Genomic DNA, 25,756 nt, shown 5'->3' on the forward strand with positions numbered 1-25,756 from the left:
CAGATATCAAGTAGGCATAACATGTTCTCAAAAAATTAGGGTTGGCACACAGAAGAATTTTGAGTCAGAGATTTTTCTGGTTTTGGCACGCACTCACAAAAAGGTTGCCCACCCCTGCTCTAGGTCAATTGTCTTGTCTTTTCATTTTAGATAAATTTATAGTGTGAATTTTAGTGAAACCTAAAGTATGTATATCAAATGTAGGTTAATTTTTTTGACAAGAACACTTCATAAATGTCGAACAAGTTAGACTTTTGAGTTGGTTGGAGAGCTTGGGGGTGGTACATGTCAGCACTTTCTTCTTCTATTTCCCCCAATTGAGTAAGATTTATTTCTCATCACAGTAACGATACTGATTATCAGGTGAGAGGAAACAGGTGTTTATGTATAATGTTATTCAACATACCTTCATTTAACAAAATTATTTACTAGTATTTTTTTTTTGTAATTAGCAACAGTATTGGAACAGCAGGAGTCTTCATTTAGCATAAGATTGCCAGCCTACACATTTTTAGTTTTGCCTTCTGAGCCATTGCCTTAGGTAACATCTCTCTGCTCAAGGGTCTGGCCAACATTACTTTTCCTGTTAAGAATACTGAAAGAAATCCTTGCTCTTAATTTTATATGGGAAATGGTGAGCATAAAATCTATTCAGTCAAAATCTAAACTTATAGCTAATTTTTCTGATTTATATCGAAAAAGATAAGAAAGAAAGCTACATTTAAATAGTCATATTACAGAGAAAAGAAACTTTAAAAGGCATGTTCTTTACTTTTATAAAATAAAACTTAGTGTTCACTATTTCACATTTTCTTCTGAATGGTAATATGTCAGATTTTCTTAATCAGGTACTGTTTGAAACATTACAAATCATTTTTTAAAAATAAAAAAAGAATAGTAAATTGAAAAAGTACTCTTAGTATTTATTTACTTGGGGCCTGACTTCTTTATGAAAATGACTTATTTTTCCTTGAGTATTTATTTATCAGAATGGTGAGAAATATCTTACAGAAAAAAAATCATCTGAGAATGCTGATATTTATTTTCATGGAACTATTTTTCTTTTTGGGTTGATTAATGAATGTTTGACTGTATTCTTTATATATATTGCACTTATTTATGCTCTGTGGTTTAAATTATTTTCAAATTTTGATGATTACCTTGGGTCATATGCAATTGTTTTTAATTGATTTCTTTAATGCTACTTTATTGGCATTAAGTGCTGTTGTCAATGATTGTATACTGGTTAGGGGACATTTAAGACAGTCTGAATTTTTTTTTTCTTATTCATAACAGGCAAATGAGAATCAAATCATATAGCTCTGTTGTCAGTGCCCTGAATGTCAAAAAGATGTTAGTTTTGCTTTCTTAGTCCACTGGTCATCCTGTTAAAAAAAAAAAAAAAGTCCTAGCACACTTGGCACTTGCTGATGCAGTTGTTTCTTTTATGTATTTTAAGACATGTCTTTTCCTAATAAGCATTTTCTTTAATAGCTTCTATAAGTATTTTGAAATGACTCCTTAAATCTATCTACTGCTCTACTAAGAGGGAGTGTTTTGTTAGACTGAAAATAATCCAATATAAAATGGGGATTGAAAGCTTTGTATTTATCAGGGAAGTGCTGACTCTGGTTCCTTTTATTTTATTTTTTATTGTTTAAAGTATTACATATGTCTCCTTTTTCCCCCATTGACTCCTTCTTGGCCACTCCCACCCCCAGGACAAGCCCCCACCATCCCAGTGTCTGTGTCCATTGGTTATACTAACATGCATGTATTCAAGTCTTTTGGTTGAACTCTTACCCACCTGCCGCCATCCTCCCCAGCCTTCCGTCTGAGGTTTGATGGTCTGTTTGGTGTTTCTCTGTCTCTGGGTCTATTTTTGTTCATCAGTTTATGTTGTTCATTATATTCCACAAATGAGTGAGATCATGTGATACTTATATCTTTATCTGACTGGCTTATTTCGCTTAGCATAATGCTCTCCAGGCCCACCCATGCTATTGCAAATGGTAAAAGTTCGTGTAAATGTGCCACAGCTTTTTGTTGTTGTTGATAATCCTCACCCGAGGATACTTTCCTCATAGATTTCAAGGAACGTTTTCCCACTCCTCAGTCCCATGTCCACAGAGGTAGGGCCTCCTCACCAGTTATAATCAAACCAGGATGCGTAGCTCGGAATGATGATGTGATTGGTCTGCTCGGTTACGTTATCTTCACCAGGGTCCACTGACCGACTCTGATCACCTTTGCTGGGGTCATCATCTTCCTGCAGAAAAGAAGCCATCACGCAAATATGTTCTCCCATGCAGTGGGCTTTCTTGTTATTCTGTTGATGGTTTCTTTTGCTGTGCAGTAGCTTTTTATTTTGATGTAGTCCCATTTGTTTATTTTCTCCTTAGTTTCCATTGCTCTAGGATCTGTATAAGTAAAGATGTTTCTTTTATTCTTTAAGAAAAAAACACAAAGTGTTGAGTGTGATGTAAATGTTGGTTTTGTAGACTTATCATATAAAAAGTTCATTAATAGGAAGAAAAAAGTAAGATTCTGTTTCTAAGTATATGCTCCCAATTTATCATAACTTATTTTTTTAAAATTAAGACCAGTCTCATGATTGGATCTTTTATTTTTGTACATGCTAGTGTTTTTGAGTAATAGCATGTGATTCCAGACCTCATTGATGTGTGTAATAAATCAGTGATGATTTATAGGTGACAGTGAAGCTGGTTGATTAGATAATACCTAAGAGAGTCTATCTTTACAGATAAAAATTTTGTGTATTTTATGGAAGTGACTTTTTTTTTAGGGTTGAAAATCTTGTCAAGAGTGTGCTTTTCCAAAAACATCATTGCACTTTCTTACCAGTAAACACCATTGCACTTTCTTTCCTGTGGTTCATCATTGGCAGTAGTATAAACCAGCTTGAGGTGCCTATTTATTCAACAGCTCTTTGTTTATCCTTATGTATATTAATAAACTAGAGCATTCCCATGGGTGCAAGTGATTGTAAAGTGGGAGTATTTAACTTCTTTCTTGGTAAACCATCTTATGATATTTCCTTCTATCTTTCCAGATAAATTATTAGTCATAACTATAGCAACAAAAGAAAATGATGGATTTCATCGGTTTATGCAGTCAGCCAAATACTTCAATTATACTGTGAAGGTATGGTATAACTTTAATTAATGGAGACATTAAAATATGTGCCTAAAGTACATTTTTATAACAATAGTAACAACGGGAAGTGTAATCCAAAGGAGGAAGGTGAAATTTGGTTACATAGTTGCTATTAAATTTTATATATACTTGATTGTTTTAAAGATAAATTTTGGCCTTATTAATACTCTGCTACTCAGACAATAATACTTGCTAATGCTTTGTATAAACATGTTTATAAAATAGCAGAAAATATGTTTATACTAGTGTCCTGGTGCATGAAATTCGTGCACAGAGGGGGGGGCTCCCTCAGTCCAGCCTGCACCCTCTCCAATCAAAGAAACCTTGGGGGATGTCTGACTGCTGGTTTAGGCCCAATTCCTGTGGGATTGGGCCTAAACTGGCAGTTGGACATCCCTCTCGCAATCTGAGACCACTGGCTCCTAACCGCTCACCTGCCTCCTGCCTGATCACTCCTAATCGCCCTCCCCTGCTGGCCTGATCTCATCCCCAACAGCTCTCCCCTGCCAGCCTGATCACCCCTAACTGCCTCTGCCTGCCTGAGCACTTCTAACTGCCCTCCCCTGCTGGCCTGATCTCACCCCAAGCTACCCTCACCTGCTGGCCTGATAGCCTCTAACTGCCTCTGCCTTGGCCCCCACCACCATGGCTTTGTCCGGAAGGAAGTCAGACATCTGGAAGATGGCTGGTTGATCCGCGGTTCTTAAAACCCTCCTCAGCCCCCATCTTAGATTCTGCCTTCGAAGTTCACCCAGATTAGGTTCTGATTGGTTGGTTACTATGCCAGTCAGCGTCAGAAGTTCCACCTCCTAGGCAGCCATTGGCTCCTCGCAGTTCACCCATATTTGGTTTTGATTGGTCAGTTTCTATGCCATTCAGCATCTCCAGGCCTATCTCTGGGCCTGATCAGAGAGGCAGGGCTGATGAGCAGCCCCCATGGAGGCCTGGAGAGAAAGAGAGCTACAGCTGCTGGCAAAGTCCTGAGAGAAAGAGAGAGGCAACAGCTGATCAACAGCTGCCACAGAGGCTGTGGATCAGACCCTGCCTCTCTCCGGGCCTGATCCACAGCCCCCTCAGCAATCAGTGCTGGGTCACCATGCCCTCAGCAGTGGCAGTCAGTGCTAGGTCACCACAGCAACCCAGCATTGACTGCAGGACTGACTTCCAGTATTCGGTCAAGCCTTTGGTCGGTCGTTACGGATCTTGTGTTTTTATATATTAGGATAGGATGGTTCTCAGAGTTCATCAGCATCATCTGGGAAATAGAAATAATGATTTTCAGATGCCACTCCAGACCTGCCAAATCAGGAACTCTGGGAGCAGGATGTGTAAGTCTGTGTTTTAACAAGCCCTCCATGTGATTCACATGCAGGGTCTAGTTTGAAACACTGATTTAGTGGAATGAAAGGAGAAAATTGAGCAGAATTGAGGCTACTATAGTGCAGTGTACAGAGACTCTCTCAGATAGGCCTGGGCACGGTATTACTGAGGTATTGGAGAAGTCCAAGAGGGCTGTAGAATGAAAGTGTAATACTAATAAATCTTCAGGCCAGAGGCAGCCACTTTTTGTTGTTGTTGGTAATCCATACCAGATGTTATATTTTCCATTGATTTTTAGAGAGTGGAAGGATAGAATGGAGGGACTGAAGGAAAGTGGGAGGGAGGGAGAGAAACATTGATGTGAGAGAGACACACCGATTGGTTGTCTCCTGCATATGCCCCAACAGGGGATCTAAACGGCAACCCGGGTACATACTCTTGACTGGGAACTGGACTTGAAATCCTTCCATCCACAGGCTATCACGCTAACCACTGAGCACACCAGCCAGGGAAGGAGCCCACTTTTTTAAAAAATATGTTTTCATTGATTTTAGAGAAAGGGGGAGGAAGAGAGAGAGATAAGAAACATCGATGAGAGGGAAACAACATTGATTGGCTGCCTCCTGCATGCCCCCTACTGGGGATGGAGCTCACAACCCGGGCATGTGCCCTGACTGAGAATTGAACCAGTGACCTCTTGGTTCATGGGTCAGTGCTCAACCACTGAACCACAGAGGCCTGGCAGGAGGCCACATTTTAGGGCCAAAACTAAAATATCTATTAGACTAGCCTCAGTATGAATCTAGATTCACATCAGTTTGTTTTCTTGGTTAGCCTTTTTCCTCCAACCTTCATGAAATGATAACTAGAGAAATAAGGTTGAGAGTCCATGGGCTTTGCCAGCCAGATTTATATTTGGTTCAATGTTAAGTAAAATTGAAACTAATACTATTTATTTTCTAAATGTACTTTATCCTTTTGTTTTGTATTTTTTTTTATTTCATTCCTCCTTAATTTCAAAAATCTCCAAGAATATTATTATTTTGGGAATTTCAGTCTTCAGATGAAACAGAGATACAAGGTTTATGTTTGTGTCACCTTTTAATTCAGGAGGGATCTACTTATTGAGAACAGCTCCAAGTTTAGTTCTGATAAATTGTGCTTAGGCAATTTCTTGCATAGGTGAATTACTGTTAAGCTTTTGAGGGTAATGTATAAAGAAGGGAATGCTTGATTGATGCCCCCACCCCTTATGTTTTCCTCATAAACCTATTCTGGTTCAGTAGGAAAACTGTCTATGGCCCTATCAGGAGTCACTGAGCTTCAAGGGCTTTCAGTGTTTCTCATACTGATTTCCTGCCCTATTGAAAAGTGTTATGGAAACTCTCTTCATTTTTTTTAAAATTTGGACACATAGAAATAAAATATGAGAAATAATTTCTGTGACACCCCACTTCCCACCTCTCTCCCAGATTAGAGTCTACTTCAAAATGATAAAATTGGGAATAGTATTTTTATGGGGTGGAAGACATTAAAGAATTATGATCTGACTAGGTATCACGTTGTTTGCTTTCTAGTTTCATGACTTAGTGAAATGTTTAAAAAGTGGTTACTGTGTAATACTATGCAAGTTACTGATGACTTACAGTTTTTATGGTACTATCATTTGAAATTTTGCTCAGGGATGAAATGCTGATTTTATTTATAGGTCCTTGGTCAAGGAGAAGAGTGGAGAGGTGGTGATGGAATTAATAGCATTGGAGGAGGCCAAAAAGTGAGATTAATGAAAGAAGTTATGGAACATTATGCCAGTCATGAGGATATGGTTGTCTTGTTTACTGAATGGTAAGAAAAATAACCTGATTTTTAAGTCTACATTAAATTATTTTTAAAAAGGGTTGAAATTCATATGTGTAGATTACATATTAAATAATTTTATTCACAAGGAATCATTGTTTTAAGAAGTAGGTTTTACTCATAATTATAAAACCACGGTCTGACATAGTTATGTAATATGATCAAATCTGATGAGTTACCATAAATACCAATGAGAAAACATGGCAGGAGCTCACACTTTTGGAAATTTGTGTTTTAATCTTGATTTAGAGAAAGAGTAAAGATCATGCTGAACTTTTCTATTGAGAGTAACTCAAGGGATTCTGGTCAACCAGGAGGAAGTAGTTCATTTAAAGTTGTAAGTGAGAAATAAGAAAAGCTGTGTTTATTGAAAAAGAAAAGCCTTTCCAATGTGTAAATATCTTTTTATATGTGACTCTACTTTGCTTCTATTTAATTTTGAGTGTCTACTGTCTTTCTTTACCTTCCTACATGTTTTTAATAATGTCATGAGGCACTAGTGGTTGCCACCTTTTTCCACTTTCTGTACCTTTTTTAAATTTTTATGTTTTGGTCATTGATTGCTCATTTGAAACCCTCTTGCACTTTCTCCTCTAACTTAGGAAAGTTTATTATATCTCTACAACATCTAAAACCACAAATTATTGCAGATGAAAGTAAGACTAATGCTTACTTAGTATACATGCAAATATGTAAATAGAAAAGGCATAAATTTTGAAAGGAAAATGTATGCAGTGAACTCCTAGTGCCATCAACACTTAAAAGTTTTGAAAGGGTCTATATACTTGCATCTCTAAAATTTTCCTAATAACTAGTACAAACACAAAAAAATAAGTCCCGCTTATAGTTACCTATTCTTGCAGTATGAGATGTAGCATAGCTGATGTTAGCTTGTGTATTGGGAATTTTTCTATTATTAAATATAGTTTTACCCTTGACAAAAGAGTAGGAAGCTTATAATGTGCTTAGGTTATATATTGAGTATGTTTTGGTTTAAAATTACTGTGGATTTCAAACAACCATTTTGGTAAGCTTGAACTTGCCACATGTAGATTTCGATTTTGACCTTGAGGTAGAGTCTCCTTGTAAAATTTACCTATCACATATTAGTGATGCTTTTAGAAAGAACTTTTGCTCTGTCTTTACCCTCCTATCCCATACCCTGTCCCGTTATCTAAGATCTAGACTTGAAATAAACTGGTTTAATAAGGGGCCAATTTGTTTCTAATGAGGGAAGGGACAAAGAAATACCTGAATACTCCTTGAAGTTACATTTGTTTATTTAGATGATACTTTAAGACCCCACTTGATAAAAAAGACTGCAACAAAATTTTAATAGAAGGTCACTGTGTACCAGGCATTATTAGTGTTTAAACTATATTAGTGAACCAAATAGACAATATTTCTGACACCTTTTTCTGTGAGAATAGCCAGCTAACTGAAAACATGCAGCCTCACCCCAGCCAAGCCATTATCTAAGAAGAATCATTAACATTTTCTTTATCACCCATTTATGTTTTGGAAAAATCTAGCAATGAAGAGCAAGTAATCAAGGAAGAAAGGGGTGGATAGTTGGTGCCACTTTAGAGCTCTTTTTACTCTATTTTTTTTAAAAATAACACCCTTTTTAAAAAATATGTTCAGAATGATTAATACAATTGAAAATTATTATGAATGAGTGAGAAATGAATTAGGTTGTTTAATATAAGATACCCATTCGATTTAATATAATTGCTAATCTAATCAAGCTTACATCTGGTTGAGTTTAGAATTAAGAACACATTAATTTTAATAAATCAAACAAATTCCTATTTCTTACCATGATTTATTTTGTACCATTCAACTGTGATAGTTTTATGAAAGCAGGGGTAACTACTATATGAACAAATACAAATATTTATGTACTTAATGGTCTAGATAGGCTCCTTTAAACAACTAGAGGCCCAGTGCACAAATTTATGCTCCAGTGGGGTCCCTCAGCCTGGCCTGTGGGATTGGGCTGAAATTGGATCTCCAACATCCTTTGAGGGGTTCTTGGATTGTGAGAGGGTGCAGGCCAGGCCGAGTGACCCCACCAGTGCACAATCGGGGCTGGGGAGTGATGCGGGAGGTTGGCCAACCAGGGAGGGACCATGGGAGGGCTCCAGGGCATGTCTGGACTATCTTACTCAGCCCCAATTGGCCGGACCCCAGAAGCAAGCTAACCTACTGGTCGGAGCATCTTTCCCCTGGTGGTCAGTGCACGTCATAGTGACCGGTTGAGTGGCTTTAGCATATCATTAGCATATTACAATGGGACACCCTTAGCGCTGCTGAGGAGGCAGGAGAGGCTCCCACCACCACTGCTGTACTGGCAGCCATCAGCCTGGCTTGTGGCTGAGCAGAGCTCCCCTGCATTGAGCATCTGCCCCCTGGTGGTCAGTGTGTGTCATAGTGACCAGTCATTCCCAGTCTTTCTGCTGTTAGGGTCAGTTTGCATATTACCCTTTTACTATATAGGTGCACGGGTGGGGACCGCTGGTTTGCCCTGAAGGGTGTCTCGGATCAGGGTGGGGGGTCCCGCTTGGGTGCCTGTCCAGCCTGGGTGAGAGGCTGATGGCTGTTTTAAGGCTGCCCGCACCCCCTTCAGGGTGGAGGTTCCCACTAGGGTGCCTGGCCAGCCTGAATGAGGGGCTGATGGCTGTTTTCAGGCTGCCTGCACACTCTTCTGGGTGGCCGTCCCCACTGGGGTGCCTGGCCAGTCTGGATGAGGGGCTGATGGCTGTTTTCAGGCTGCCCGCACCCCTTAGCTGTTTTCAGGCTGCCTGCACCCACTTCAGGGTGGGGGTCCCCGCTGGGGTGCCTGGCCAGCATGCATGAGGGGCTGATGGCTGTTTTCAGGCTGCCCGCACCCCCTTCAGGGTGGAGGTCCCCACTGGGGTGCCTGGCCAGCCTGGATGAGGGGCTGAGGGCTGTTTTCAGGCAGGCTAAGCCTGCAACTGAAGCTCCCAGTCTCTCCTTTTTCTTTTTTTCTTTATTCTGGGATTTATCAATTTATCAATTGAAACTTTGTTGTGGCTCCAGCTCTGAGGCTGGCTGGCTGAAAGCAGGTACCTGGATTTTTTTTAGCTTCTATAATTGCAACATTGTTGCATCCGGAGCTCAGAGATGGGCTGCGGCAGGTGGGGAACCTTGGCTTCCTCCATCGCCGGGGCAACCAAGCCTCATGTTCGCTTCAGCTGTCTGGCTGCCGGCCGCCATCTTGGTTGGCAGTTAATTTGCATATCACCCTGATTAGCCAATGGGAAACATAGCGGAGGTATGGTTAATTATCATGTTTGTCTATTGTTAGATAGGATTATGTAGGACTAACCCAGCCGTGGGCAAACTATGGCCCGCGGGCCGGATCCGGCCCATTTGAAATAAATAAAACTAAAAAAAAAAAAAAAGACCATACCCTTTTATGTAATGATGTTTATTTTGAATTTATATTAGTTCACACAAACACTCCATCCATGCTTTTGTTCCGGCCCTCCGGTCCAGTTTAAGAACCCATTGTGGCCCTCGAGTCAAAAAGTTTGCCCACCCCTGCACTAGCCTCTAGTCCTACAATGAGATACCATCTCACACCTGTCAGAATGGCTATCATCAACAAATCATGCACCTTGAATTCATGCACCTTGAAAGGAACTTGGGCCGCAAGGCTGCAGTGGATACACGGGCGGGTCTCAGCCCATCCTCCGTGCCCCCACTCGGCCCCTCTTTCTGCAACCCCTGGTCCTCTGTCTGCCTCCAGCCCCACTCCCACCAATGGCACTCCCATGCGCTGACAGCGCCTGGCCCACTTGCACCCACAGACAGCACCAGCAGCGGGTATGAGTGGGGCCAGCGCCGTATGTGACTGTGAGTGGCAGCTGCTGCCCAGTTGCCCCACAGGAGCAGGGGTAGTTGAAGAAGCCCTCAGGGGTGATCGGAGCCAGCAGCCATCACTTGCACCCGCTGACTATACCGAGTGATTGGGACCGGTGCCAGGCATTGGCAGTGGGTGAGAGTGGTGGCTCCGCCACCAGCTGTGTGAGCGGGGCCAGCACTGGCAGAAGGTGTGAGCACTGGGCGGGACCGCAGCCAGCGGGAACAAAGAATTTTCAGTAACCACCAGAGGCTCCCCCTGATGACAGTGACCAGTGACCCACCTTGGTCTGGTGCCCCCACTCATCTGCTCCACCATCTTGCCATGGCCGATGCCTGCCATGTTCCATGCTTTGCCACCTGCTGCCAACACCTGCCATATTCCACGCATGCCCCAGGTGGTCTGCACACATCATAGAGACAGGTTGTTTGGTTGTTCAGTTGTTCTGCTGTTCGGTCTATTTGCATATTTGCCTTTTATTATATAGGATAAGAAACCATAAACAATACTACAAGAAAGCCCACTGCATGGGAGAACATATTTGCCAATGCTATCACTGATAAGGGTTTAATCTCCAACATTTACAGGGAACTCATACTACTTAACAAAAGGAAGATAAACAATCCAGTCAAAAGATGGGCAAAGGACCTAAATAGATACTTTTCAAGAAGGCATACAGAAGGCCAAGAGACATATGAAAACATGCTTAAAGTCACTAATCATCTGAGAGATGCAAATCAAAATGACAATGAGATACCATCTCACACCTGTCAGAATGGCTATCATCAACAAATCAACAAATGACAAGTGCTGGTGAGGATGTGGGAAAAAAAGGAACCCTCTTGCACTGCTAATGGGAATGCAGACTGGTGCAACCACTATAGAAAACAGCATGGAGTTTTCTCAAAAAATTAATAATGGAACTCCCATTTAAAACAATAATTTTTAAAGTATAATTTATATACATGACACACACTAATTTTAAGTGTTAAATATATTAATTTCGGTAAATTTACATAGTTGTGCAATTATCATCAGTACTCAATTTTAGAACATTTCTAAACTCCAGATGATTTCTTGAATCTCATTTAGATAGGCTTTTTTGAATTAATTTGAGCACAATTTTATTTGTTAAAACTCATATTTGTTTAAACTGCTTTAAACAAGGGCCTGGGCATTTTGAGTTGTATAACAAGGTACTTTTAGAATTATTTTCAAAAGCTTATATTCTTTTCTGCTAGTCACATTGATGACCGAATGACCTAATTATTATATAGTGACCAGGTTTTTAAATTTTATTTTTGTTATTTTTACATGTATTTTTATTGATTTCAGAGAGGCGGGTAGAGGGAGAGAGAGACAGATAGAAACATCAATGATGAGAGAGAATCATTGATTGGCTGGCTCCTGTACACCCCACACTGGAGATCAAGCCCAAAACCTGGGCATGTGCCATGACCAGGAATCGAACCATGACTTCCATGTTCATAGGTCGATGCTCAACCACTGAGTTATGCAGGCTGGGCTTCCTTATTTCTTTTTAATATGTCTTTATTGATTTTATAGAAAGGAAGGGAGAGGGGTAGAGAGGAACACTGATGAGAGAGACACATGGATCACTGCCTCCTGCATGCCCCCTACTGGTGATTGAGCCAGCAACCCAGGCATGTGCTCTTACCAGAAATCTAACTGGCGACCTCTTGGTTCATGGGTGGATGCTCAACCACTGAGTAACAGCAGCTGGGCATGACCAGGTTTTTAAAAAGAATTATAGGTAGCCTAGTATGTAAAAAGAAGAGTTTGAGTAGTTGTGAATAAATTTGATACACACTAAATATTCCTGCAAACTTATTCTGTGACTAGGGGCCCAGTGCATGAATTCATGCACCTTGAAAGGAACTGTGGGCCGTGAGGCTGCGGTGGGCACAGGAGCAGGTCTCGGCCCATCCTCCATGCCCCTTTCTGGCCCCTCCCACCATGGCTCCTGGTCCCCTGTCAGCTGGCAGCCTTGTTCCTGCCAGCGCCGGCCCTGCTTGCACCTGCTGATGCCACAGAGTGATTGAGGCTGGCGCCAGCAGTGGGTGGAGTGGCGGTTGCTGCCCCGATCACCCCCCAGGAACAGGGGGAGGTGGAGAAGCCCTCAGGGGGTATCGGGGCCAGCAGCCGCCGCTGGCACCCACTGACAGCATCAAGTGATTGGGACCAGCACCGGGCGCCAGGCACTGGCAGTGGGTGTGAGTGGTGGCTCTGGCACCAGCTGCGGGTTTGAGCAGTGCTGGCACCAGCAGTGGGTGTGAGAGGTGGCTCTGGCACCAGTAAGGAGTGTGACCAGGGCCATTGCCGGCAACAGGTGTGAGTGCTGGGTGGGACCACTGCATGCGTGAGCAAAGGATTTTCAGTAACTACCAGAGGCTCACCCCAATGACAGCAACCAGTGCCACGCATTGGTCTGGTGCCCCCGCTGACCTGCTCCACCATCCCGCCATGGCCGACACTGCCATGTTCCACGCTCTGCCACCTGCTGCTGACACCCGCCATGTTCTGCACATCATAGCGACCGGGTTGTTCTGTTATTTGGTTGTTCCACTGTACAGTCTATTTAAATATTAGCCTTTTATTATATAGGATGAGTACAGTAAAATAAATATAAACCAGCATAGTAGATCCTAAATTAAGTATGTGGAAGAATCCTTTTGGGTTTCAGATAAATGTCTAACAAAAATTTTGGTTATTTGTTTTAGTCTTATTTTAGACTTATGAAAATTCTTTAGCAGAAAAGTAATTGAAATAAAGTTGGTGCAATTATTTGAATATGAACTTATACTGAGCAGACATTTATATATTTTTGGCAGCACTAAGTATTGCACCATTAATCAGAATACAAATATGCTCGATTTGAAAGACTCCCAATTTATAAAATATTTGAAAGACCTTTCAGTGATGGTTATTTGCCTCACCAAAAAGAGTATTTTTTTTTTTTAATGAAACATCTACTCAGGCATTTTGGTGTATGAAACTCATAGTTCATTTAGATATTTGTTTAAAGATGATTAAATTAACATTGTAATTTATAGGCTATTGCTAACTAACAATAGCAGTAAAGAAGACTACTAGAATGTCACTTAAACTAGAATGGTAGTCAATGTTACAATACAAAAGTTAATGTAGAATTAAAATGAATATAAAATCCATTATTGTAGTTTTGGAAGATTGATCCAGGCTGAAAATCTTGGTCACACAAATATTTGCTGTTAGGGTGTGTACCTCATCACTTTGATTCTATATTGCTAGCTTTATTCACTTATCAAATTGAATTGTAATTGTTTGTATGTGTCAGATAGTGAAGCTGGGGTCTGTATCTGATTTGCATGTTGTCAGGGTAAAAGCAAGGAATCGGTAAGTATTAGGTAAATTGCAGTAAAAGAGGGAGAAATAAAGTGAATGCTTTGAAACAAAATTTAAAGATTGTTCTTCATTTGTTTAGAGAAATAAATGACTTACAAAAGCAGAAAAACATTAAAATTTTCTAAATCTCAGAGATTGAAATTATTTAAAAAGTGAATTTAGATTATAAACTATGAAAATAATGCTCTTTCATATCAGCGAGTATTCATTTCTTTTGGCTGGTAATTAAGTCATATTTTGCTTAAAAAGTGGGATCAGTGAGCACAAACTGTGATCCAGGCATTGAACTTATCACTACAGAAAAAGAGATAAGCACAGTTTCCACCCTCAAGGAATTCTCATATTATAACTATTCTGCAAACAAAACTGAGCAAACCTAATTTGGAAGAAAAATGTAGGTTTTATTTATTTATTTTTATTTTTATTTTATTTTGTTTTATTGCTTAAAGTATTACAAACAGTATTAGATATGTCTCCTTACTCCCCCCCAACCCTTGACATTCCCCCAGCCTCCCCTACCCCCAGTGTCTTATGTCCATTGGTTATGCTTCTATGCATGCATACAAGTCCTTAGGTTTCATACCCCTCCTCCAACCCCCCAACCCTCCCCAGCCTTCCCGATATGTTTTTATTGATTTCAGAAAGGAAGGGAGAGGGAGAGAGAGATAGAAATATCAATGATGAGAGAGAATCATTGATTGGCTGCCTCCTGCATGCCCCCTACTGGCAACCAAGCCCAAAATCCACGCATGCGCCTTGACCAGGAATCAGACTGCAACCTCCTTGTTCCTAGGTCAATGCTTAAAACTGAGCCATGCCGACCAGACAAAAAATGTAGGCTTTAAAATTGTTCGGAATTTTAGCATAATTTCCTTAGAATCACCTACTTTTAGAAAATTGTGAAAGTTGACTTTATTAAATTATTTTGCTAATTTTGAAAATATGTTTATGATTTTCTTATTGTCATGAGTATAATTTATATGTATTATTCTTCAGCTCTTCAAATTTCTATCTTATTTTATTGTACAAAATAAATATTTTATGACTCTCATAATTCAGGTTACATATCCAGTATGTGTACATTTTATATTGTCTTACACTAGAGGCCCGGTGCACAAAAATTTATGCACTCGGGTGGGGGTGATGGGGTCCCTTAGCCCGGCCTGTGCCCTCTTGCAGTATGGGACCCCTCAGGGGATGTCCACCTGCTGGCTTAGGCCCACTCCCCGGGGGATTGGGCCTAAGCTGGCAGTCAGACATCCCTCTGGCAGCCCAGGAGCCATCGGGAGATGTCCGCTTGCCAGCGGGGAGCAGACATGAGCTGCAGTCAGACATCCTTAGTGCTGCTGAGGAGGCAGGAGAGGCTCCCGACACCACTGCTGTGTTGGCAGCTGGCAGCCTGGCTTGTGGCTGAGGAGAGCTCCCCCTGTGGGAGCACACTGACCACCAGGGGGCAGCTCTTCTATTGAGCGTCTGGCCCCTGGTGGTCAGTGTGTGCCATAGTGACCAGTCATTAGTCGTTCTGCTGTTAGGGTCAATGTGCATATTACCCTTTTATTATATAGGATGGAAGCCTGGTGCACGGGTGGGGGCCGGCTGGTTTGCCCTGAAGGTTGTCCCAGATCAGGGTGGGGGTCCTGCTGGGGCACCTGACCAGCCTGGGTGAGGGGCTGAGGGCTGTTTTCAGGCTAGCCAAACTCCCCAGTGGGGACCCTCACCCCATGGGGTTGTGGCCAGTCTAGGTGAGGGGCTGAGGACCTTTTTCAGGCTGCCCACATCCCCTTCATGGTGGTGGTGGTGGTCGGGGGTCCCGCTGGAGTGCCTGGCCAGCCTGGGTGAGGGGTTGATGGCCATTTTCAGGCTGGCCATGCCCCCCAGTGACCCAAACTCCCAGCCTCTCCTTTTTTTCCTGGGAGTTATTTATCTTCTATATTTGAAATTTTGTAGCCTTGAGTGGAGCCGAGGGCTGGTGGGAAGCCTGGATTCCTCCATCATTGGGGCAACCCAAGCCTCCTGCTCACTCCAGCTCCGTGGCCGCTGCCATCTTAGTTGGGTTAATTTGCATACTCGCTTCTAATTGGCTGGTGGGCGTATATTGTGGGTGTACTGGAGTGGAAGGGTGATGGAGTGATGGTTTATTTGCATCTTTCTCTTTTATTAGTGTAGACTAGAGGCCCGGTGCACAAAAATTTGTGCACTCGGGTGGGAGGGGGGGTCCCTCAGCCCAGCCTGTGCCCTCTCGCAGTCTGGGACCCCTCGGGAGATAACGACCTGCTGGCTTAGGCCTGCTCCCGGGGGGCAGAGGGCAGGCCCAATCCCTAGGTGCAGCCCCTGGTCGGGCTCAGAGCAGGGCTGATTGGGGAGTTGGGGTGCTGCCCCTTGTCATGCACAGAGCAGGGCAGATCTGGAGGTTGCGATACCACCCTCAGTCACGCTCAGGGTAGGGCCAATTGGGGGGTTGGGGCACTGCGCCCTGTCACACTGAAGGCAGGGTTGATGGGAGGTGGCGGTGCCGCCCCCTATCATGCACAGAGCAGGGCGGATCAGGGGGTTGGGGTGCTGCCCCCTGTCACTCACAGAGCAGGGTCGATCAGGAGGGTTGGGGCTCCGTACCCTGTCATGCACAGAGCAGGGTCGATCAGGGGGTTGGGGAGCTCCCCCCTGTCATGCACAGAGCAGGGCTGATCAGGGGTTTGAGAAACTCCCCCTGTCACAGAGTAAGGCCGATCAGGGGGTTGGGGCGCTGCATCCTGTCACACACAGAGCTGCAGGGCTGATCAGGGGGTTGGGGCACCTTCCCCTGTCACGAACAGAGCAGGGTGGATAGGGAGGTTGTGGCCCCGCCCCCTGTCACACACAGAGCCGCAGGGCAATCAGGGGGTTAGGGTGCTGCCCCCTGTCACGCTGATCCCGGTGCCAGGAGGCCTCGCAGCTCCGCTGATCCCAGTGCTGGGAGGCATATTCCCCTTTTACTATATAGGATAGAGGCCTGGTGCACAGGTGGGGGCCGGCTGGTTTTCCCTGAAGGGTGTCCTGGATCAGGGTGGGGGTCCTGCTGGGGTGCCTGTCCAGCCTGGGTGAGGGGCTAATGGCTGTTTGCAGCTGATCACACCCCCTTCAGGGTGGGGGTCTCCACTGGGGTGCCTGGCCAGTCTGGGTGAGAGGCTGAGGGCCGTTTTCAGGCTGGCGGGTGACTGAAGCTCCCAACTGCTTTTTTTCTTTTTTTTTGTTTGTTTTATTCTGGGCCAGCTTTAGCTCTGAGGCTTGGCTCCAGCTCTGAGGCCTTGGCTGCTCAAAGCACGTATCTGGTTTGTTTGGGTTCTATAACTGAAACACTGTTAAAATTCCAGCTCTGAGATCCCGGCTGGCTGAAGCAGGTTTCTGGAGTTTTGTTTAGCTTCTGTATTTGTAACAATGTTTCAAACTGCAAGCTCAGAGGTCGGCAGCGGCAGGCGGGGAACGTTGGCTTCCTCCATCACTGAAGCAAGCAGGCCTCATGTTCGCTTCAAGCTGCCTGGCTGCTGGCAGCCATCTTGGCTGGCAGTTAATTTGCATATTGCCCTGATTAACCAATGGGAAGGGGAGCGGAGGTACGGCTAATTACCATGTTTCTCTTTTATTAGATTAGATACTTTATACAAAAGACGGAGTAAAAATTTTCTGAAAGCAGAGCTTTTCAAGTATGATGGTTATACTTTTAACAAACTATGCCAGATTTATTTGATAGACTTCTCTATTCCTACAATGATGACAGTTTTCAGACATAAAGAATCTTGTCATTAGTGATGGACAACAGTTTATCCTATCTAATAATAGACAAACATGGTAATTGACCATACCTTTGCTATGCTTCCTATTGGCTAATCAGGGCAATATGCAAATTAACTGCCAACAAAGATGGCCGTTAACCACCAACAAAGATGGCGGTTAATTTGCATATGTATGCGCAATGCTGGGAGGCGAAAGGGGAAGGATGGAAGAAACCACCTGCAGCTGGCAGTAATCAGAAACCCAGGCAGCAGGCAAGATCCGGGGGGCAGGGCAAAGGTGGCCCTGGGGGCCACCCAGCCATGATCAGAGAACCAGGGTGCTTTTGCCCTGCCCCCAGCCGTGATTGGAGAACTGGGCCTCCATTGCCCCGCCCCTAGCCATGATCAGAGAACCTAGGCACCTTTGCCCCTCCTCAGCCGTGATCAGAGAACCGGGCCGCCATTGCCCTGCTCTCTAGCGGTGATCAGAGAACCAGGCTGCTTTTTTGGTAATTTGAAAGGTTTACTGATCTTCCCAGACCCTCCTTATGCTCGATCAGAGAACCGGGCCGCCATTGCCCTGCTCTCTAGCGGTGATCAGAGAACCAGGCTGCTTTTGCCCCGCCCACCAGCCGGTGATCAGAGAAGCCGTGCGGGGCAGGGAATAGGTGGCCCTCACCCCTACATAGATCTTGAGCACCTTTCAAAATGCGCGGGTAAAACCCCTTGAGACCGGGTCCTGACTGCCATGTAGATCGCAAGCACCTTTCAAACTGCACAGGTAAAATCCCCTGAGACTGGGCCCTGACCGATACGAGCCACAAGCACCTTTCAAACTGTGTGGATAAAACCCGCTGAGACTGGGTCCTGGCTGCCGCGTAGATTGCGAGCACCTTTCAAACTCCAAACCCCCTGAGACTGGGTCCTGGAAGCCACATAGATTTCAAGCACCTTTCAAACTGCAAACTCTCTGAGACCGGGTCCTGGCCACCACGTAGATCGCAAGCACCTTTCAAACTGCGTAGGTAAAACCCATGAGACCAGGTCCTGGCCTCTACATGCTGCCACATAGATCTTGGGCAGCCAGCAGCTGCTTCTTCCCTGCCCTCCCCTTCCCCCCGCATCCCGCTGGTGATCGGAGAAGTACCTGTATTTTTTTTTAAAGTACCTGTATTTTTAATAATTTCTTGCCATGGTAAAAGAATTTTACATTGCAATCTAAGGGTGGTGGGGTGAGGAGAAGGAGCAGCAGAACAATCCAACAAACAAAAAAGGAAACAGAAATGCATGGTGGAAGGGATTTGAAGGGTGGGTAGGGGCATTGCCCAACTAAAATGCAATTGGTTTGTTACTGAGTACTATTTATGGGAAGACAGCATCCTGACTCCTTCTCTATACAGTATATTGGGAGTAAATATGATGTATCGAGGTGGAAATATGATTAGGGGTTGGAAGATAGACAGGGAAAGAAGTTAGAAATAGACACTGAGAGAGTTATTGACTGGCTGGCTGCAAATACTGACTCTCCAATAGTGTTATAATAAAAAAGTGGGGGATATCTCTGGAAAATTCAAGAGATAGGGGGCAACTCTTCTATGGTTTTGACTTGCCCAGCAGATTTCCACATACACACGTGTACACGCCTATATTTGCATGCACACACATATACACATAACTGACTGCCCCCCCTGGAAGCAGAGAAGAAGAAGCCGCCCACCTTTGGTCCAGGCCCCAGCGCCTGCGGCTGGCTGCAGCCCAGAAGACTGACAAGCCACCCGCCCGAGGTCCCAGGGTGCAGCCACCCGGATAAGCTGTCAGCCCTGTGGTCCAGGCCGCCAGCACCTATGGCCAGGGAAATAGGTTCCCTCTTCTCCTACTTCAGTCATTACTTCAATATTCCCCTTCTGAATTTCTCTCCTGTGCTGCAACCCAACTCCATTTTTCATCGGAAGGATACGGAACAGAGAGAGCAGTGTTAAAAGCTTACATTTTTAAGCCAGTAAGGTTGGTACTTAAACAAACACATTCTAACAAGACCACCACCACCACCACCAATGTGGCCGGGGTTGGGCTGTTAAATGTTTAATAACTGAGGGGTTTCCCCCCTCCCCCCCAGTGCACAAATTTTTGTGCACCGGGCTACTAGTCCAATATAATAAAGAGATAATATGCTAATTAGACTGGACAGCAGAACAACTGTCCAGATGACCTTTCAGACGACTGTCCAGATGACCTTCGGGATGAATCTGGGGCTGTGAGGTCCGAGCCCCTTGCACGAATTTTGTGCATTGGCCTCTAGTTATATTATGATAAAGGAAAGCCAAAACACATCAAAGTTGTCTGTCTTTATACTGATTCCCCCCCTTCTTTTTGAAGGAAAGATTGAGTCATTAGCTGTTACTTAAATGTATTGCACTGCCTTCTGGCTCATCCAGAATAGTGAAGTACTTCTAGAAATTACATAGGAAATTCATGAATTATTTTTTCAAATAGTTCAGATGTTCTTATTAATATTTACTGTGTTAGTGGGTATGTTGGAAGGAGGAAGGAGCAGATTGCATGCAAAAGAAGCATTGGATGTTGATGTATATTTAGATTGATATATGGTACTCCCGTATGACAGTAATTTGTTTATGTGTAGGCATATGTGTGTGTATACATACATATGTACGTGTGTATGTATATTTATGTGTGTGTGCATGTGTATATATATATTCTCCCACCCCCCCAAAAAAAACACACAACTGATTGTTTACTCTGGGAATTTTGTTTTTTTGAGTAAACATGTATTAAGCATATGTTAAGTAGAAAAAATGGGGGGCTTACTTGGACAGAAACCTTCTCCTCTGCATACATTTTTATATTCATAGTTCTCTATATCTGTCATGTTCTAGCTACATAATATATTCTGGGAATTAAAAAAAGGTTTCTTTATTTCTTGCCTGGATGAATACATAGTGTGCACTAAATATGCCGGGAGCCAGTCCATCCTTGCTGTTTCAAGGGAACTGGCACATATGGCACACTGTTCTTAATATGTTTGCTCACCTTCTTGGCGCTGTGTTTTAACCAAGGTCACCTCTCCGAGAAAGGTTGTTTCCCCAGGTAGGGATTTTCCCCTTAAGTTAGGGAGATAATAAAACCTCTTAATTAAGTGCCAGGCGGGTAATTAATCACTTTAACTACAAACAATCATGCTTAAGCTACATAATCTTTACTCCCTGGAATGGAGATAAGAAACGCCTTAACCTTTGGAATAGAGATTGATAGGATTGGAATCAACTGGTATAAATACAGATGTAACAAGACAACAGGACACAGAATTTAGAGGAGGAACCTAGAGACAGAACCTAGAGACAGAACATGGCAAAAGATCCTGGACAGAAACTGGCAATAGAACCTAGAGACAGAACCTAGCGAGAGAACCTGGCTGAAGATCCTAGAGATAGAACCTGGCTACAGAACCTGGATAGAACATGGCAAGAGAACCTGTCTAGAACCTGGTGACTGAACCTGGCTGGAGAACCTAGCGAGGGAACATGGCTACAGAACCTGGCTGGAGATCCTGACCAGAACTTGGCTAGAGATCCTGGCTAGGCTGCTGATCAACTGAACGCTGTCTCTATGTCATTCCTTCTTCGCCGACTCCGTCCACACCTTTGGGGACCCCTGGACCTGCTGGGGCTGGACCCCAGCATAAATATGTGTCAGATTCTAAGTACTCATGTTGCAGAGATTATATTTAACTATCATTTTAAAACTAAAGGGAGATTTTCATTAATTAACCATATATTAAAATTTATTTAAAAAATAAAGAGGCTGACCCAGCCACAAATGCTGGTGACTATGGTGCTACAAATAGCCAGCAGCTGGAGCAGTTTGTTGTCTTCCCACCATTATCTCCTTAGCTGCCTCTCCGCTAGGTGTTATTCCAGCACTAGGCCACTCCCCCAAATTAATCTAGAGAAAATGACAATCCAGCCAAACCCTGTCAAAACAATTATATTCCATTTTGAAGAAAATCCTCACAGTAATATTTCATTTAAAAAATGGTACCTACTTTTCCCTGGCTGATGTGGCTCAGTTAGTTGGAGTGTTGTCCTGTGCACCAAAAGGTTGCTGGTTCAATTTATGGCACATACCTAAGTTGTGGGTTTGATCCCCTCTCAGGATGCCTGTGGGAAGCAACTGATCATTGTTTCTCTCCCTCTCCCTTCCTTTCTCTCGACAAAAAGAAAAGTTTAAAAAAAGACCTACTTTATACAAGTTGATTCCTTCCATTTCCTCCAAAATGTCTAGAATAATTTAATCATTCCCACTTCTGAAATTTAATTTAATTACTTCCACTGTGATTTTATTGTAATTTATTCTGCAGGTTCAACTGGGAGGACATTATCAGCTTTTTCAGGGGTGTGAGGGTGGTTTCATAATATTGGTTTGTGGTACTAATTATCTATAGACATGATTAAAGGCAGCATTACCAGGTGTGTTGCTACTTGTATGCTTCACTTTCATCAACTTTAAGCTTTTAAACACTAGCCACTACTAGTTTGGATGATTATAACTTTTGGGTTAAGTGATAATGAAGTGTTGAATTGGGGAGGAACAAATAAAGAAATAGAGAACACTTCATTGCTTTTTTTCTAAATACCTAGCTTCTTGTTGAAACTTGGGATTAATTTATTCATTTACTTGCTCAACAAATACTTATTGACTATCTTCAAAATCCAAGGTTAGAGGAATACACAGATAAATAAAGATTTAGATATGACATACGAAAGAAAACCATGCAGTCTGGTCCTGGCACAAAACGAAAAAATGTTCTTTGAAAGGGGAGAGGTGTGGAAGTTAAGAGGAAGGAAATGATCTTTTCCATTTAGGCTGATGAAGTATAGGTTTGAAGAGGAGGTGACATTTGAAATGGGCCTTGAGGTTGAATGGTTTGGACCTGTTTGGGAAAAGACATGCTAAGCAAAGGAAACACCATGAGTAAAGACATGGATGAGAGATCAAATAATTTAGTTTGTCTTTATAACAGGTTATTTAATGGAAAGTTATTAAAATGAGGTTGATTCATTTAGACTATTCCATAGGCCAGGGTGGGAAACTGTTGTCTGGCCCACTGCCTGCTTTTGTAAATAGTTTTATGAGAACACAGCTATGCCCATTTGTTTACATATTTCCTGGCTGCTTTTGTACCATAACAACAGAGTTGAATCCTTGCAACAGAGACCATTGGGAACCACTGATCTAGTCTGAGACAGTCACAGAATGGTTTTCCGGAGAGGTGTCAGTCCTTATTAGAAGTGGAAAGGGCATGGTTAACATGGAGTCTTGTGGGCTTTTGAATTAATCTAGTCCAGAGTCTTCTAGTGGGAATGGAGAGGATTTGAATGCTAAATAGATTAAGTGTATTAAATCAATGGCATTTGACAAACAGTTTGAAGAGAGAAGGCAAGGGAGAGAAAGGGAGGAGGCAAGGTTTCATGAAAGATTTTCAGTTTGGGTGACTATGGTTGATGATGCTACCGAAACAGGGAAGACAGAAAGACAAATGACTGTAAAAGTTTCAGTAACCCATCTGAGAATCAAATCGTGAGCTTCTGGTTCATAGGTCAACACTCAACCATTGAGCTACGCCAGCTGGACAAAAAATAAAATTATTTTAAATTATAGATTGGTGTAAACTCAAAGGGGACTTTTTCTCCTGCTGCCCCCCCCCTTATTTCAGTCCCTTTCATCTAGTAATGATATTAATTTTTGTTAACTTTATTGATTGCGTTAATTTTTTAACTTAATTTTTATTTTTTACAATAACTTGATGAGATAGATGCTACTTTCTCTTTGATTTTATACATAAAGAACTGAAGCATAAACAGTTTCTGTAACTGACTTGGTTAAGGTTATACAGATAGCAAGTGGCAGAGCTAGGATTTGAATTAAAAAATAATACTAAAAATTAAAAAATAAAGAAAAAAAATTAAATTAAAGATAAGAAATAAAAAAGTGAAGTGTTGTTCACTTCAGCTGTTTTAATGCCCCATAAGGGCTAGTTTAAGACCCCACTCTTCTGTTCTGTCTGCCACTTCTCAGTTTCCTGTTAGGCAGTCAGCACCCTGTTGAAGTACCAAGGGATCCACCACTTCTCTGTTTGTGTCTATCTCCACAGCCTTGGCTGCGAGCAGTTAGGACCAGTCTGTCCCCTTTGCCTGTCTGCCTGCTGTCAATCCTAATCACTCAAGCATCAGTTTCTGACAGGGCTTTAGGTGGAGGTGGTGCTATATTGCTTTCTGGAACTGAACGGCCCCTTTTTAACCCAGTCCCTGAGGGTGCTTCAGAGTCTTTGTGTCCTTTGTACAGCTCAAGGTGTAGGCTGGGTGTGACTGTATTAGCTGTCTTGAGCAGGGGTCCTCAAACTACAGCCCGCGGGCCACATGCAAATACAAATATTGTATTTGTTACCATTTTGTTTTCTTACTTCAAAATAAGATATGTGCAGTGTTCATAGTTTTTTTTTTAAACTATAGTCCAGCCCTCCAATGGTCTGAGGGACAGTGAACTGGCCCCTGTTTAAAAAGTTTGAGGACCCCTGGTCTTGAGGCTGCTTGGAGAGACTGGCTCTTCAGGAAAAAAATTGAAAAGCAGGAGAGCCTAAAGGAGCTTTGGGACAAAACAAAATGAAACAACATCTGCATAATAAGGGTGCCGGAAGGAGAAGAAGCTGAAAAAGGAATAGAAAACCTGTTTGAAAAAATAATGACAGAAAACTTCCCTGATTTGGGGAAGAAAAAAGACGCACAAGTCCAAGAAGCACACAGAGTCCCAAACAAGATGAACCCAAAGAGATCGGCACCAAGACACATCATCAATAAATTGGCAAACATCAATGACAAAGTAAGAATCTTAAAGGCTGCCAGAGAAAAAAAAAGTTATCTACAGGGATTTCCCTTTAGACCAGCTGTCTCCAAACTTACACACCTCATGGACCACCGGTGGTCTGTGGATCATTGGTTGGCGAATGCTGCTTTAGACTATCAACTGATTTCTCAACAGAAACACATCAGGCCGGAAAGGAATGGAATGACATATACAGAGTGATGGAAAGCAATGGACTGAATCCAATAATACTGTACCCAGCAAGGCTATCATTCAAACTTGAAGGTGAAATCAGGACCTTGACAGACAAAAAAAGGCTAAGCGAGTTTATTACAACCAAGCCAGCAATGTAAGAAATACTAAAGAGATCACTGTAAAAAGAACAAATGGAAAGAGAAGAAGGAACACAGGCATAAATAATAAAAATAGCAACAAACAAGTACCTATCAATAACCTAAAATGTAAATGGATTAAATGCTCCAATCAAAGACATAGGGTAGCTGAAAGGATAAAAAACATGACCCTTATATTTGCTGTCTACAAGAGACCCGCCTCAGAACAAAAGATTCACACAGACTGATAGTTAAGGTATGGAAAAAAATTTTCAGGCAAATGGAAATGAAAAAAGAAGCTGGGGTAGCAATATTTATATCTGACAAAATAGACCTCAAAGGGAAGTCCATAACAAGAGGTATGGAGGGCCACTTCATAATACTAAAGGGAGCAATTCAATAATAGGATATAACTCTGGTAAACATATATGCACCCAATACAGGAACACCAAATACATAAAAAAAAACCTCTGGAAGATATTGAGGGAAAGACTGATAGCAATACAATCATAGTAGGGGACTTTAATACCCCATTGACACCACTGGAAAAATCCTCTAAAAAAAATCAGCAAAGAAATAGGAATAGTAAATGACTTACTAGATCAGATGGAACTAGTTGACACCTTTAGAACATTCCACTCCAAAGCTACAGAATATATATATACATGCTTTTTAATTATTGTTTAAAGTATTACATATGTCTCCTCTCCCCCCCCATTGACTCTTCCCGCAATTCCCACCTTTGAGGGCAAGCCCCCACCACCCCAGGGTCTGTATCCATTGGTTATGCTAATATGCATGAACACAAGTCCTTTGGTTGATCTCTAAACTCCCCACCTCCCCTGCCATTTGTCTCTGGATGTATTTTTGTTTATCAGTTTATGTTGATCATCATATCCCACATATGAGTGAGATCATGTGATATTTATCTTTCTCTGACTACCTTATTTTGCATAGCATAATGCTCTTCAGTTCCATCCATGCTGTTGCAAATGGTAAAATTCCTTCTTTTTTATAGCAGCATAGTATTCCATCGTGTAGATGTACCACAGTTTTCTAATCCACTTATCTGCTGATGGGCATTTAGGCTCTTTCCAAATCTTAGCTATTGTAAATTGTACTGCTATGAATATAAGGGTTCATATATCTCT

General features: G+C 42.6%; 1 protein-coding gene across 2 annotated transcripts in view; it reads left to right on the forward strand.

Moving 5' to 3' along the window:
* The first annotated feature begins 452 nt into the window (after positions 1-452).
* The window catches only part of PLOD2 (procollagen-lysine, 2-oxoglutarate 5-dioxygenase 2), a 161,102-nt gene continuing 135,798 nt past the window's right edge, over positions 453-25,756 (forward strand). For both annotated transcript variants that reach the window (XM_006772125.2, XM_015569374.1), the window contains exons 1-3: positions 453-634; positions 3,074-3,165; positions 6,206-6,342. In XM_006772125.2, coding sequence (XP_006772188.1) covers positions 625-634; positions 3,074-3,165; positions 6,206-6,342 — 239 coding nt within the window. In that variant the 5' untranslated portion in view covers positions 453-624. The remainder of the gene's footprint in view (positions 635-3,073; positions 3,166-6,205; positions 6,343-25,756) is intronic.

The sequence above is a fragment of the Myotis davidii genome, unplaced genomic scaffold (assembly GCF_000327345.1).
Source record: "Myotis davidii unplaced genomic scaffold, ASM32734v1 scaffold1066, whole genome shotgun sequence".
NCBI classification, from domain to species: domain Eukaryota; kingdom Metazoa; phylum Chordata; class Mammalia; order Chiroptera; family Vespertilionidae; genus Myotis; species Myotis davidii.